The 16,139-nt window shown below is 32.3% G+C and overlaps 1 protein-coding gene across 2 annotated transcripts; it reads left to right on the forward strand.

Moving 5' to 3' along the window:
* The first annotated feature begins 14,645 nt into the window (after positions 1-14,645).
* Positions 14,646-15,685, forward strand: LOC115878547. 2 transcript variants are annotated; one of them, XM_030895071.1, is made up of 3 exons: positions 14,646-15,099; positions 15,197-15,320; positions 15,481-15,685. In XM_030895071.1, exons 1-3 carry the CDS (start codon positions 14,746-14,748, stop codon positions 15,597-15,599), a joined length of 597 nt encoding a protein of 198 aa, XP_030750931.1. In that variant the 5' UTR covers positions 14,646-14,745; the 3' UTR covers positions 15,600-15,685. The 2 variants fall into 2 exon arrangements, with proteins under 2 accessions (XP_030750931.1, XP_030750932.1); XM_030895072.1 differs by having other exon boundaries at positions 15,197-15,314.
* The last annotated feature ends 454 nt before the right edge of the window (positions 15,686-16,139 follow it).

A 16,139-nucleotide genomic window follows, 5' to 3' on the forward strand; every position in this document is an offset into this window, starting at 1 on the left:
ACGAAATGATATTACTCTTCAAAACAATTAAAACACATGTAGGTGGCGCTCCCTACAAATAGTAGTCGTATTGAAATCAAAATCAAATTTCGCATGTCAAAAAACTCTCAGACATCAATTTTCATATAAAAATTGACGTTACTTCAGAAATTATTTGGAAAAAATCGAAATAACAATGAAACTTTTACACTCTGTATCTCCGAAACTAAGCATTTTAAGACAATTTATACAAACTTTGTTACTTATTTTTATCTGCAGAATATGCTGCCGGTTTCCGGAATACAGTTCGGACCACCCTGTATAACGTTAACACGTCTTTGGTGTAGCAAATATTTTCTATGGAAAGCTTGGATTTACACAAGGAAGGTAATGTAGCTAGCACTACTCTTCAAACTGCCTGTTATTACCTTAGAATTGTAATTCCTAAGTACGCATTTATAGAATATGATCGAAAAAAACTGCATCAGCGAGAGTTGTGAAATGAAGATCGCTGTCAATTTATATATAAATTTATACAGGGAATGTCATCGATATTTATTTTCAAGCCAACTGAAAGCTGTTTTTTATTATACGGTAGCTGAGTCGACCCGAAGGTACTAAAAAAACTATTTTTGATAAAATATCGCTGGATCCGAAATTTGAACTAGTGATGAGCAAATGCAAGACCAAGACCAAGATTCTATTAGTCTTGATCTTCTAACCCACGACCTTAGATTGGTAGAATAGAGCTGCTAATCTCTACGCCACCTGGTATCTATTTATCTCATATATTATTTAGTATTAAATATTAACTGCTTTAAAAGGCATTTAAACACTATTCATCAAATTATACAGTTTAACTTATTCTTTGCTTATTGTTTTCGACTGCGGAAGAAGTTATCTATGCCTCTTAAATTATGCAAATTATGTATATTATACATTAAAGGTTAATAATTATACGTATCTGTTAAAAAGCATTTAGAGTGCTCTCGATTCTTCACGTATTTAGTTATGTTCTCGTTTTGGATGATTTATATAGTCCAGTTTCTTTTTTTCTTTTCACTTTTGACAGCGTAATCTGATATCCCTCTTATAATGTTAAATATTTTTGTGGCTTTTGCAAATTTGTATTTAAGGGAAACCCGAGGTGAAACCCCAATAAGAAATATGCATCTGTAGCATTTCGAAATTTCGAAACAGCAACATAATTATAAAAGAATAATCTACCATCTCGATTACTAAGTAAATCTAAACAGTGCCCTTAAAAACAAAGATTTTTAATTAGAACATAATATCATATCGTGCCAATTGCCAAGTCATTATAATTATTACAGAAAATAAATAAAATAAACTGACTTGGTTTTACATGAGATCTCACAACTATTTATATTGGAAGAATTGTGTTGCAAGACTTGTATTTTTTTTACATTCTATGTTTTTGATGGGATCTCATTTCTTTTTGTAGGTTATTCTGCTATTTTGTTTCTCGGGTAATATAATATTATTCAAAATAATATTAAAGAAGTTTGTCTAGCAATAATTGATAAACTTTGAATTATGGAATAAAGTCAGATAATATCAAATAGATTAATTCTAGTTTTCTAACGACTTGTGTTTCCGACTTTCGTTATAACCTAAATATCAACTTTAAAAATGTTCAATTCATGATTTTACCATTGCTTATTCAAAATCATGTATTTGACAATTTTACCCATATTTTATTTTTATCTCGAAAACTATAAGAGATAGGTATAGGTTAGTATAATCAAAAAAAAAATTATAATATAGGCAACCCTGTAACGCTGATGATATTTTAGACAGATGAAGCAGGTGCCTTTATATAAAAATCAAAATTTTCAAAACAATCCTGTCATCGCGGCTAGACAGCTAACTTTTGATCCATAAGGATATTTCGAGATTTTTCACTTTTTCTTTCCATTATAAGCTTAAAGCTACCTATAATTCGAAATTTGAAGTTTGTGACACATCTAAAAGTACCTTTAGAATTTTGATGATCTGTCAATGAGTCAATGTCGAAATTAAAGAAATTTGACAAACGATAATTCATAAACTATGAGGTATAATTACTAGATATTTTGGTAACTTAGCCGGCTATAGTATCTCTTCATGTGTAAAGAAAATTAATGTTCTTGCTTTATCCACAACGAAGTTACGGGTGGTCAAAAGTGCCCCTAATACCTTCGAGAAAAGGATGGTACGGGTGTGCTCTACTTGGCAGATAATAGGCTTTGTTGATTTCTAAGTTAAAATTCAAGATGTTCCATTTGAAAAACAGGAAAAACAAATAATCTTGGTTTATGATTTTTGCACCTTTTATTATAATTAGTTATGAAATACATCCAGTGAAAAAAGTATCAATTGGCCATTTTCTAATTTCGATCTAATTGCTTTTTAATTTAATTTTAAATTAAATTTGAAGAAAATTTAATATAACAAAATTGTGGATATTAAAATATATACAGCATTTTAATAAAGAAATAAATTGTTTTAATCACCCTGTACATCTATGAAAATATTTTTAAATTGTTTGTTACTTTTGCCATGATACAGCATAACGGCCAGGGTATTTTTTTTTCAAAAAATCCAAAAACACGTCAATTTTGTTTGTGAGGGGGACAACTTTTACCCCAAAAATGATTGCAAAATCTTCAACCCTTTAATCGGGGGTGTCATCCCCCAACATTTTTCAAATGGGAAGGGGGGTCAAGTGGCGCCGCAATGAAAAGGGCTTTCTATTCTCTATATTTCCCCGCTTCGTTTTTAAAAATCGGTCGAGTCATTTTTAAAATATGAAGGATTGAAATTTGAAAAGTACTTTTTGCAAAAAAAAACACAAATCGAATTAATTAAAAAAACTTATCTTATTAATGAAGCAAATGCTGAAAATGTTGCCCGCCAACCTCCAAACAGTAATACAAATTATTTTCAAACCGTTCTCGAACATTCTGAAGAACCTGCGACAAACATCAATAACTCGTTTTCGCAGGTCTTCTAATGAGGCGGATGGAGTGCTATACACTTTACTTTTTATGTGTCCCCATAGAAAAAAGGCTAGAGGAGTCAAGTCGGGTGACCGGGTTGGCTACTCAATTGCACCCCTTCGTCCTATCCACCGACCGGGAAAGTTATTGTTTAAATAATTACGCACATTTTGAGAGTAATGTGGAGGCGCACCGTCTTGTTGAAATATTAGTTCCGCTTCAACGTATCCAGAATTGTTCTCTATGATGTCAGTTAGGGCTGGGTCGATGGGATTTTCCAGTAAATCCAAGTACGTATCACCTGTTAGATTTCCAGGAAGAAAAAATGGACCTATACAATAGAATTTCCAAAAATACCAGCCCATACGTTCAATTTCTGAGAGTTTTGTATGTGCACCTCATGAAATACCCTAGGGTTCCAAAAAAACCCCGTTCACAGTCATTTGTTGTCCTGAGCCCAGTACCGACAGTTGTGCCGATTAACTACACCGTTCAAAAAGAAAGTAGGAAACTCATTCGAAAAACACACATTAAATAGAAAATTATTATCATTCGCCACTCTCATTGGCTAATTTTCTCGTACTCAGCGTACTGTCCATGGCAACTTGGCCCAATACGAATACCTCCATAGCTTCATTTACTAAAGGATTTTCCCTCTGCCTCTTTTTATTCATAACGGAACCAGTTTCGCGAAATTTTGCTACTAACTCGCGAACAATTTTGCCATAAAGGTGTTCGTCAGGATGGCGAATTGAATATCTGCGCAACCCGATTGCCACATTCATTATTTTTAAAATAAAGTTCGATTATTTCTACTCTTTCTGCAAGTGAGTACACCATAATTATTAAAAAGTTTAACGATATTGAGAAGAACTCCAACCGCTTCAAGGCACAAGTCACAGAACAGCTATCTAACAACTAGCGCACCTGATCATTCAACCTTCTGGCAAGGGAAAAAATGCGTAAACATCTAGAAATAATAAGAAAAAACTGCAAATTGGTCAAAGGAATTTATCCTTATCATTAGCTCTGATAAATGTTTAAATAAACTTTTCAAATTTCAATCCTTCATATTTCCTCAATGACTCGACCGATTTTCAAAAACGAAGCGGGAAAGTATAGAGAACAGAAAGCTCTTTTCATTGCGGTACCATGCACTTGACCCCCCTTCCCATTTGAAAAAAATTGGGGGATGACACCCCCGCTTAGAGGGTTGAATATTTTGTAATCATTTTTGGGGCAAAAGTTGTCCCCCTCACGAACAAAATTGACTTGTTTTTGAATTTTCTGAAAAAGAAATTGCCCTGGCCATTATGCCTTGCGGAACGTTTTCGATGGGCCACCCTGTATAATTTTATAAATAAGTACAGATATTTAAAAGAAGATCTAAAGCTAGAAAGTCTAGACATTCAATTACTTTTACCTTACAACCTGTTCAGTAAAGACGTATCATATAAAACATTATGTGTTGGCCAAAATATATCAGATTATCAGATATTCTACTATAACAGAATTAAGACAGAAGACCATCTAGAGGCAGTCTTAAATGGCATGCAAACATTATGTCTAGACGAGGCTTTATGAAGAGATTATCAATTTATACAAAACACTAGGTCACCAGGAACATAGTTACTATCAGTGCTCATCATAATAATAATTATACAGTGTGCCCCAGAAATAAATGCAAGTATTTTAACTGGTAGTATAGTTCAACCCCAGAAACATGCCTATAATTTTTTTGGCGAAAAAAAAAATTTGAAAATTCAAAATTTTTTGAAAAAAATTTTGGATTGGATTTTTGGATTTTTTTAGTTTTTAGTCAAAAACATAATTTCTTGATAATATGGCAACATAGGTAGTAGATTAAATTTACAAGAAAGAAAATGCAGAAAAGATCCAATGGTTCTCAAAATTTTAGCAAAAAAATATTTTTTTTCTAAATTTTCAAAGTAAAATAACTCCGTTATTTTAGACTTATTTGAAAAATGATAAAGAGAAAAAATGTTTCTTTAATCGAGATCTACCACCCCTTAAAATACTTGCACTTATTTCTGAGACTCCTTGTATAATCATTAATAAATTTGGTAATATCTAATAATCTTTGACACCTACCTTAATGGGTTAGTAGCCCTACTGGTAGACAGGAACCGTCTTCTAGCGGGTACTTTAGGTGGTTCCATCGATGCATCCAGAGAATGCTGACGGTGAACCGGTCTTCTATTTATCAAGGCGTTTTGGAGAACCATTTTGTTATTTCACAATTACACTTCACTAAATAAATATTTAATCCTTTTAATTAAATTCACGCACTGCTATCTTAAATAATATACACTTCACTTTCAGTACGTAAAACACACTGTACCGATGAAGTACTGTAATGTTACTTATAGTACCATGATAAAGTATAAAGTGAAATTACCATCAGCATCTGCAATACCTACAAATAGGAAATCATTGGATTAAAGTAGACTAATAACGCACTAGAAGTCATAATAATAATATTAAAAAAAGCTCTTGTATATATCTGCAAATTTAACTTTCTATATATTGCTAATTTAAGATGAGTATTTCGCAAGTCAATATTATAGTCATTGAGAATCATTGGCTTACTTAAAATTAATGGAGTGGCATGTACGCCTGTATTTTTAATATATCTCATATAATTTTAAAATTATATTGTGATTATGTACAGGGTGACCCAAATTCGACTATGACCGTTGGGATCTATCGGATTTAGGAAACTAAGAACGATACGTGGGCAATTAAATGGAGGCAAATTTTGGTATTGATTAAAATGCCACTTAAAAAAAGTTCCAAATACTTCTGAATGTATTTTGAAAAAAACGATATGTGGGATGTCATTCTTATTTGTCTTTGACTCTATTTGAATAGATATAACAAATTTTACATTCTCATTGCTACATTTTTTTTTGTTTTGTAAGCTTTTAATATCCTAAAACCAATGACCCTTATTCGAAAAATCCATACGAATGAGTTTCTAGTAAGTTCTTACCAAAAAACACACATGAGTTCTTATGGAAAATTTCATTACTATGAATTTTTCATTCATTTTTCATTTTCGAAAATATTTGAAATTATCATTGGCATTTTGATCAGCATCAAAGAGTGCAATTTTGCCTCCATTTAACCGATCTTGTATCTCTTTTAGTTTCCAAAATGTCAATGGGCTCTTTCACTATATTTTGGAATTAGCATAATTGAATAAAGCAATTAATTCTAGAATTTTCTGCTATCTCACTTTCGAAAAATTTGAAGTCGTTCTTAAGAAAATAAATAAAAACAAAAAAGCCTAGAACAAAAATCCGCACAGCCTCCATGCTGACCCACCACCACCTCCACACAAGGCCATTCAACCTTTACCAATATGGCGGAGATAGAAGTGCTTTATTTGACGCGTATTTTAAAACCTGTTTTATTTCCAAATAGACATTTTTCACACAAATGTCGGGTTAGATTACGTAATATTTCACTAATTTTTTAATATACGTATACGTCTAAAGTTCTCCACATAAGTATGGAATTTTTTGTATTATTACTTTTATGAAAACATCAGTTAGTTACTTTTTATAAAAAGGTCTGCTTTCTCAGAAAATAGGTAGGTAGTGTTAAAATATTCAAACTTGAGGTATAGGAGATATAGGATGTTCAAAATCATCGGAAAAAGAAATAACCAAAAATATATGACAGGAAATAGCAATATAAACTAAATATTCGATTGCAAACACTTACCTACCATAGTTTAGAATTTACTGAACGTTTGATAAATATATACTATTATGGACAGTATAGGAAGTTACTTGTCTTAGTAAAAGCCCTTGGTAAAATGCTCTTGGAATTATAAACTACACTAGCTTGGGTCAAAAAATATAGAATATTTTTTCTATGTTTTGCAGCATTACACAAATGGGAATAAATTTAAACTATAATAGGTGAGGATAAATAAAAAATATAATATGTCTTTCAAGTCTTCATATAAAAAATATAATGTGTCTTCTATTTAATATAGAAAAAAAACTAAATAGCTTTTTGAAGGTTTGTAAGTAAAACTTACGCCTTAGCTTAGTCTTCTTTACTCTTTCTCTTTACATAGGGCGTTCTCTTTGTGGTAAAGACGTCATTCCTTTTTTTTGCATAGTTCTTCAATAAAATATTGGATATTCTGAACAAGATGGATTTAATAATAAATTCTGACGTATCTGAGGGGCAATTGTGACCTAAAAAAAGACTTACATCCAGGCCATTTATATTTTCAAATGTCAATGTTGTCAATATCTTTCTGTGATTTTTTTGATGTAAAAAGCTTGATTCTTTTTCCAATATTTTACTTATAGTGAGTTAAGTGTAAGCAGTAACCATAACTACATCCTCACTAGAGTAACAGAGGCTTTGGCCTTTGGTCTTTTTGAGGCATATTTAATGCACTTCTTACCCGAGAACTACTAGTAGGAGTGAAATTATCTCTTTTAATAGCTGTCAACCATTTTTTACGAAGCTCGTCATTTTTGGGGAATATAAAAGCAGAAACCTTTACTCATTTAGGTATAATATCTTGATAAATACATCTAGTTCTTACCTTAAAATAATTAATAATAGAGGAGTACGACAAGCACAAAAGTTTGAAGTTCCCTATATGGAATGTCTGGTTTGGATTTTTAGTACACTGCTATTTTATCACAATTTTCTGATCACACCATGTACTGAACACTAAGAACTAAACAAACGTGTTGCAGAAGCACAACAAACTAGAGATAATTAATTATTTCTGGTATGCAATCGGAACGAGAAACCACTACCGGCTTTTCAGGTTAAAGGTAAACAATTTAATAATGCGCTGCCTTCGCCGCCATATTTGCCTTGCCCATATCATGTTGATTGGCCTTGAGTTGAGGTGGTGCTGGTCAAATCAAATGGCAATGTTGCCAGTTATTGGCTGGCGCACGAGCACGGTTCTGCAATGTGATTGGGCGTATTTTTCATACGTCATCAATTGGCGCTTTAAAATTATTTCAAATTAAAGCGATTTTGAGGGCCTATAAAAAAATTATTCAATGTCATGGAACTATATTTTTTTGGATAAATATACTGAAAATAGTCTTCTATTTCAGATTTTGTCCTTGAATTGTGTATTTTATTTTTTGTGAAAGAGCCTATTGATGAAGTTCAAAGTTGGACTGTACTTTTTCGTAAAACGGTCGTTCTAGTATTTACTACATTTCTTGTCTCTCGTAAAAAAAACGCTACCGCGGATACTTTTTGGGGTAAAGAAACATTTTTCCGAATCTGACATCCAAAAAATGTTTCATGTCCCATCAAGCTATGTAGGCGCATAAAATCTATTACGCGCTTATAATTTAGTTGACAAAAATATGAAATTTTATGATAGTATGTACAAACAGAGGTAAATTGTGTGCAATTAACTTTGTTCGCTTCAAAAAATACATAGTTGTTCTATGGCCACGAAATATTTGAACTCCCTATATATTTTGTTTGTCTGTTTTGAAAAAAAATAAATTCTCCAATTTTTTTTTGCAAAAACTATGCGATGTGGCACTTTTTTACGAAAGATAAAAAATGTAGTAAACACTAGAAGGATCATTTGACGGAACAAAAATCGATCATCGGTGGATTTGGAAAATATTTATACTAAAATTTATGTAAGGGTGATGGTAGTTTTCATCCTCCCCGTACTTTTTCTTGATTTTTGTGAAAGTCATATTGTAAAGCACTTAGTAAAACATAGGCACCCAAAATCTCATTAAAATCGGAACAACGGTTCTTAAAATATCTTAAAAATGTGTTAATATTTGATTAAAGCTTGATGCCCTCTAACAGATAAACGAAGCACTTTTGTATAGGCTTGGTGCATTCTCCGCCGGTGCTGCCACCATCCGAGAATATCGTAAACACTCTATATATACAAATACACAGGTTTAAAAACAACAAACTAAAAGTGTTAGGAAGTATAATTTGTAAAAATTTTAAAAGTAAAAATAAAAAAGTAAATATTTTGATATCATTCAAAATTCTAATGATGTTAGTATTAATAGATAAGTAAAATGTATTATAATGATTTTAGCACTTAAATAATATAGTTCTTTTCATAGATTTATTTCTTGTATGATTGATTTAAGCCTTAGAAAAACAGTTATAAATATGTCGCTACCATAAAACCCTATATTATAAAATATGCATATGGAAATAAAGTGAAAATAATCTTCTCTGCTATATTAGAATTCCTGTCAATAGCATAAATCAAATGATTTTTTAAACCTTGGGCTTATATGTATGTGAACATATCTCTACGTTGAGCTCGGATTTACGTAGATTAAAATCACTATCTCTATTAACACCGACCATCCTCAATAGATTTACGATAATTTTTAATACAAGATATCGATCCATTAACTTTCAATGCCAATACGGGATTAATACTGAAATTATTAGCATTCCATATGAAGATTTATCCTGAAACTGCTTATCCAATAGTAACGAAGTTGTACAAATCTATTTAGAAAATGTAATACAATAGATAAAAGTTAAGATAAATTATGATCAAAATCAAAGAAAAACAAAGGAGCTTTTCAACGGTGTGCCATACTATATAGGTTCGAATTAAAAAAACAAAAGTTAAGATCGCTGCCCCCTAAGAGATGTATGATGATATGTATTTGAGATCCTTTTAAAAATATTTTTATCTAAAAATTATCCGCAATCCCCAAACCAAAACGTGTTGTAGGTAAACAACTCTGTTCCCTCTTAATTGAAATTTTAAGATACACCACTGTGTATATTATTAATGGCGAATTAACTACTTGTCTTGTATTACAACAAACAACAAATACCAACACGTTATGAAAGCATAACGTTTAGGTTACCTACAACAATAAGAGAATTTTGCGGGACAATAGTTGGGAGTGTTGAGACATCGCCTTATTTAGATTTTGCTTTTATTTGATTGTGTTGTAAATATTAATCTAAAAGGGGGACTAATAAAATAAATTTAATTATGTTTCATAACTAATATGCTTTGTATTTACTCGTACTGAGTGCAAGTCTAAAATAAACAAAATCATTGCTATATTTTTAAAGTATAGAGAACATATTAATAAAATTCGAATCGAATTCATTTCTATTGTCTTGCCTTTTTCCAGTAACTCAACACTTAAAATCAAATGATGTCGGCCCTTCTCGACCTTATGCTGATGTTCGGATTGTCACGGATTTTTTAACAGGACACCGTGAACACCTCAGTAGAATGAAGCTAAGAAACAAGGGCGAATGCAGATTCTGTGAGGAAAATGGGGAAACACAGGAACATTTCATCACTGACTGCACAGAAACGACAACCAATTGTGCTATAAACTTTTATACGACTGATATCGGAGATGGAGAACTAATCTCCGTGGTAAACTGTCTCAGATACTGAGTGTTGTCAAGGTCTTGGGACTGTATGATGAGTTATAACTCAAGAAAGGGGAACGCAATAGATATATAGATTCTTCGAGGTGGCTACCCGATTGATCTACTGACCTTTTCAGATCTATTGTAGACATATATTATTGATCAACTCAGTAAACATCAATTCGAAGTTAATCAAAGAATGCCTAGAGAAGCTGAACAAATTAGGCAAAGAAAATAAAGTCCTGCCCGGCCCGCTCACCAAGGGATAGAAGGCAATGAAAAAGCAAACGGTCTAACTAGAAAAGGAGCGAACACTTCCTCTAACTGGACCAGAACCGTTCTGCTTTCCAAGCACTGAGTGGAACTGAAGAACCTGGAAGACTCCATCCGTAACCTGGAATGGGTATCCTCCAACGGTCTAAAACACTCGAAAAACTTCAGTAGTTACGACCGAGAAAAATCAAAGATTTTCATTGATTTATGTAAAAGCAATTGTCATGGGGTTTCTAACAAAACACTGTCGACGACACCTCAGTAGATTGAAGCTGAGAAACAACGTCTAGTGCAGATTCTGTGAGGAAAATAGGGAAACACCTGAACACCTTATCACTGAGTGCGCCGAGACGATAACCGTTCGTGCCATAAACTTTGATACGGCTGATGTCAAAGATGGAGAGCTGACCTCTGTGGAACCGTTTCAGATACTGGCTTTTGTCAAAGCCCTAACGCTGTATGATGAGTTGTAACTCGTTATAACTCAAGAAAGAGGAACACATAATAGAACTGTAAGGTCGCGGTGATTAACCCTCCTCCTAATTTATAAATTTTAGGAGGGGGGTGTCAGGCTCCATGGCTCCCCTCTGGTTCCGCCACTGTTAGATCTGTAAAATTGCGGTGATCCTTCTTCCCCCCTATATGGGGGGAAGTCAGGAAAATCTATACAATCTAATCTAGATCTTATGTTGTCTAGACTTATATTAATCGACCAAGTTATACTATCAATAGCGTACTGAAAAATAACATTTAAACATAAAAAGTTAATTTAAACATATATTTAGAAACTTCATATATTTTTATCAAATACTTAAATTGAAAAATACTACATATAAATCTAATTAAAAATAATTGGGTTCTTACGAAAAGAGTAATGTTGCAAAATTTACGTAAACAATACGTCTTTTACGTCTTCATATAATAGAGTTTCACACTCAATCAGAAACTCATTAGAAATAATTATGTATACACCTAAGGAACGACAACAAAGACAAAACGGTGTTTAAATGTTACTCAACAAATTATTATCGAATGGAAACTGGTCCAAGAAAGATAAAACACAAGAGAATTGCACGAGAACGTAAAATTACATAGTATTTATCAACTTAACATACATAATTAAAACATTCCTTTTACTCTGTCGATCAGTTTAACTTTTCTTGTTATTTATTTATCTAATGAGAAATCAAACACCACGAAAAATAACGGTAATTAGGATTAGTCAGAACTAATCTACTACAGATTACAATTAAATCCGTAAAGGAAAAGATTGTTGCAAGACAAAAAGATATTACAAACCAATGTAACTATTTTAAATATTAATTTTTGTTGTATACAGTGTGTTTTAAAAAACATGTGCCATCTCTCATGGGGAGATTCTTAAATAAAAAAATAATCGTAAAAATAAGACGTATTTTTCATATCAACATAGGTCCGATTCTGCTTTGTTTCGTATCTACAGGGTGTCGATTTTTTCGATTTAATTTAATTTTCTTCCAAGTACTTTTAGCGTTTCGAAAGAAATTTTGAGGGTAAACGTTACTATAAATGTGACGTATTTTAAAGCTAAAAAGTGTCGACATTCACCAGGGACGTCAATATGGGTTATCACTGGAATATTTAAAAAAAAACATGTACGCTACTGACTTTTTTGTCTCTTGTTAGCGAAATAGGGTAAGCAGTTTAATACCGATTGAAAGTTGTCTCTTGATATTTTATCGATTTTGGCCTCCTTGATGAGTAACCGTAATTTTATTAATTTGCCTTCATCCAAGTCTATAATAGCAACACTTAAAAAAATTTAATATCATTAACTTGAGAAAATTTTAAATAAGTACTCATTGATTCTTCATCAAAAAATGTGAAAAAAAGTTCCTATAAACATGGGTATGGAAATGCATAGTTTTAGAGTTACAGGATGTTAAAACTTTTTAAAATTAGGTTTTTTGTAGTTATCATAATACCATAATTTTTTTTATTTCAACATGCTGTCGGTTGGACTAATAATAATAATAACTAATTGTAATAATATTTAATAATAAATTGGGATAAAATATATAATTTATTAATTATATTTTTATTTTAATTTTATTAATTGTAATTAAGAAATTGGCGTTTATCTCATAATCAAGTAAAATATCAAGAAATAACTTTTAAATGGCATTGAACGACCTACACAATTTTGATATCAAAAGAAAAAAGTCAGTGGCACACATGTTTTATTTTGAAAAAATGGTGAATACGTCGACACATTTTAGCATTAAAATATGTATCACTTATAGTAACTTTTACTCATTCGAATCACTAAAAGTACTTAGAAGAAAATTATAATAAATCGAAAGATTATTATTAAGACCTAACCTAACACCCTGTATCAACGAAACAAAGCCAAATCGGACCTATATTGAAAATAAATCTTATTTTTACGTGAGGAATCTCCCCATGAGAGATGGCACATGTTTTTTGAAACACCCTGTATATATCGTCGGCTTTATAACGAAAAGGCGCATCTCGATTTTTGCTACTTTACAGGAGAGCAATTTAAAGAAAAGCGCTTACTTTATTTTGCCAATAAATGTAAAGTCTTTAATTTTTTAATAGTGTTTTTCTAACACTTAAACGGAGACCTTGAAGAAACGTTCTAAAGACAAATTGAGCGTAAATTCTAATAAACAATTTATTTTAGTTGTTTAAAGGGGGACGGCCACTGCGAGCGAAACTAAACTAAGCGAAGATAAGATTTGTGAAAATCAGCTCCTATACTTTTAAATGCATCAGCGGCAACTTGAGCGAAACTGAACGAAAATATATGAACGAAGATTCAAATCGTAGCGTAGTTTAGTTTCGCTCGGTTTAGTTCGTGACAGGTTCCAGCGAATTTTTCGCAGCGATTAATTCTATGATAGCAGAGACACAATACAAAAACGCAACTAACTTAGCTGACTACTAAGAACAAATCGTTCGCCGTTTAGTTACCGCTTCTTTTTATATTCTTAGCTTAGTTTAGTTTCGCTCGCAGTGGCCGCCTGCCTTAATAGAGATAGACCTTTTTGTTTTAATATAATAAATTTATTACCGACTGGATAGTACACATATTCCTATGTAAAACGAATTTAAAAATGATGATAAAGTGTTCTTAATAAGAAAAAATAATAATACAATATTCACTTTACAGCGCTTTCAGATGGAGCGGACCGTCCGCGACTTCGAGCAAGTACCATGAGTTTATATGAACAATTTCACATGGGTCTACTATTTTTTTATCCAGACGATGCCAAAAATGGCGCCCAAAAAAAGACAGTCCAAAATTCATGTTGTCGACTTCAGAAAAACTCAACTAATTCAACGCACCTCAAAGTTCAAAATAAATTTGAATACGAACGCTATTTGAGCTATTTCGAATTCGTTAATTCTAGTTGAGTCTCTAATAAGACTTCAACATTGGCAAAACTGTTGTCGATTAAGGAAAATGTGTTACTTTCAATAAAAAAGCTAAAACTAACCAAGCTAAACCAGCTGTAAAATATATGACATCTATGGTTATTTCCCAAATCTTGAAAACAAATGCAATATTTTCAGCAAGAAGGAATTAAAAGAAATTTGTATTTGAAAATGCTGCTTTAATTTGATAAAAGTTGCTTTTATACTTATGTTCAAAAAAAGGTAAATTCCGGTAAACCGGTAATTCCCTGTTCGCTGTACTTAAACTGCCGTTAAACGGTAGCCTACTGAAATGCCGTTAATAGATATGACGTCGTTGATGTGACGTACTTGACGGTTTTTTAATGCTTTGGTTAAAATGCCGTCGAACGGTCGCGTACTAAAATGCCGTTAATCAATTTGTGTTCCAATGGTGTTCCGTTTTCCGTTGCCCTTTTGGTATGATTTTTTCGTCGCGTTTGCATTATTGTTGTAGTAACAATTTGTGCTAAGTGCTATAAGTTGATTTTAATTAAGATGTACATCTGGATATTATCGGTTCAGGATGGAGTAAGTGTTTCAGTTAGTTTTCTGATTGTTAATTTATCTATAAACATTTTTAGGTTAGTTAGGTACCTAATTATTTTTCATGACTGAAATTAGCATGCTGAAAATTGGGGATAGGTTCAGCTCATTCGCTAACGCAAAGAAGGCGATTGAGGAACTTGGTGAAAATACGTACACAACATTTTGGAAACGAGATGCCCGTACGATTGCAAGCAGTAAAATTGTGAGACCAATAGAAAGCTCTTTGATTTATTATCAACTTCTATATGCATGTAATCACGGTGGAAAGAAGTTTAAGGGCGGTGGGAAAAAAATTCGAGAGTCTTGGACATTTAAAGAAGATTGCCCAGTACATGTAAGATTCAAAGCATCGTCTGATGGAAAAGCACTCGAGGTAACATCGGTTCAAATGAAGCACAATCATGTCACTTCGAAGGTAAGTTTACAGATTAGTTGACATATAGTATGCTTTTAGAATTCTTGCTTGAACACTATTTTATTCATAAAAGATATATTTTATAGGTTTATAGTAGGTTCTACATGCACATAACCCTAGCCAAAGAAAACTTTCCAGTAACATGAAGGAAAGCGTCAAGGATTATTTGAATATGAAGGCCAATAGAAAAATGATACAGCAAAAAGTTCAAGAAAGTACTGGTAAAATTGTCACTTTACAAGATTTAACAAATATGAAGATATCCGATCAATCAAGAAAAGAAAACTTAGATGGCTGCTTAAATATACTTAAAGCTAAATATGGTAAACTAAAATATTCTATTATCGTCTTATTAGTTCCAATAACTACTCTGTTTTTGAGGTGCCAATGTAGCTGTTTTGCGAGACGAAGACAATAATTTCAGAGGACTTTTCATTCAAAGTCCAACCATGTACAATGAAGGCTTTTCCAGAATTTCTTGCAGTAGATGCTACATATAAATTACTTAAAATAGGATTACCTGTTTTTCTCATAAAGGACGTCCAAAAGGACAGGACTTAACAGTCATGGAACTACCAAAGAAAAAGAAAAGATGTACTGTAGCATTTGCTAAACAATCCTATCATGAAAAACAAAATGTAATCCTGAATTGCTTCGTTAAGGATCGTAACATCGTTAGAGACATCACAAATGGGAAATTTCTTGAAACTGTAGACCTTAAAATGCTCCCCGAAGAAATATCACATCCGCTCTTGAGAGGCTGTTGATATCCAAATAATAAGGTAAGTCTAGCGATACCTAATAATTACCAAATTAATAACTAATAATGTAAATTACGATTTTTAGAAGTTTTTGCACCGAGAAAGCCTTTGAAAAAATAACCAATCTAGTTGAGCAGAAACGACTTCAACAAAGTTGGTTTTGTTCTGTGTGCAGTGAAGACACGCAGAAAAATCATATATCACTTTGTTGCAGTAGATGCCTTCTATGGAGATATATCCGTTGTGCAGGATTGACTAAGCGACCTAAATCAAAACTGG

The sequence above is a fragment of the Sitophilus oryzae genome, unplaced genomic scaffold, assembly GCF_002938485.1.
Source record: "Sitophilus oryzae breed Bouriz unplaced genomic scaffold, Soryzae_2.0 scaffold_1518_pilon_pilon, whole genome shotgun sequence".
Classification (NCBI taxonomy): Eukaryota; Metazoa; Arthropoda; class Insecta; order Coleoptera; family Curculionidae; genus Sitophilus; species Sitophilus oryzae.

Excerpts from the sequence above, each read along its gene's own strand:
- LOC115878547 (XM_030895071.1), top strand. The coding sequence starts at position 14,746 with ATGACTGAAATTAGCATGCTGAAAATTGGGGATAGGTTCAGCTCATTC. Across the intron at positions 15,100-15,196 it reads ACAATCATGTCACTTCGAAG|GTTCTACATGCACATAACCC; the intron begins GTAAGTTTACAG and ends GGTTTATAGTAG. Across the intron at positions 15,321-15,480 it reads AAAAGTTCAAGAAAGTACTG|GTGCCAATGTAGCTGTTTTG; the intron begins GTAAAATTGTCA and ends TCTGTTTTTGAG.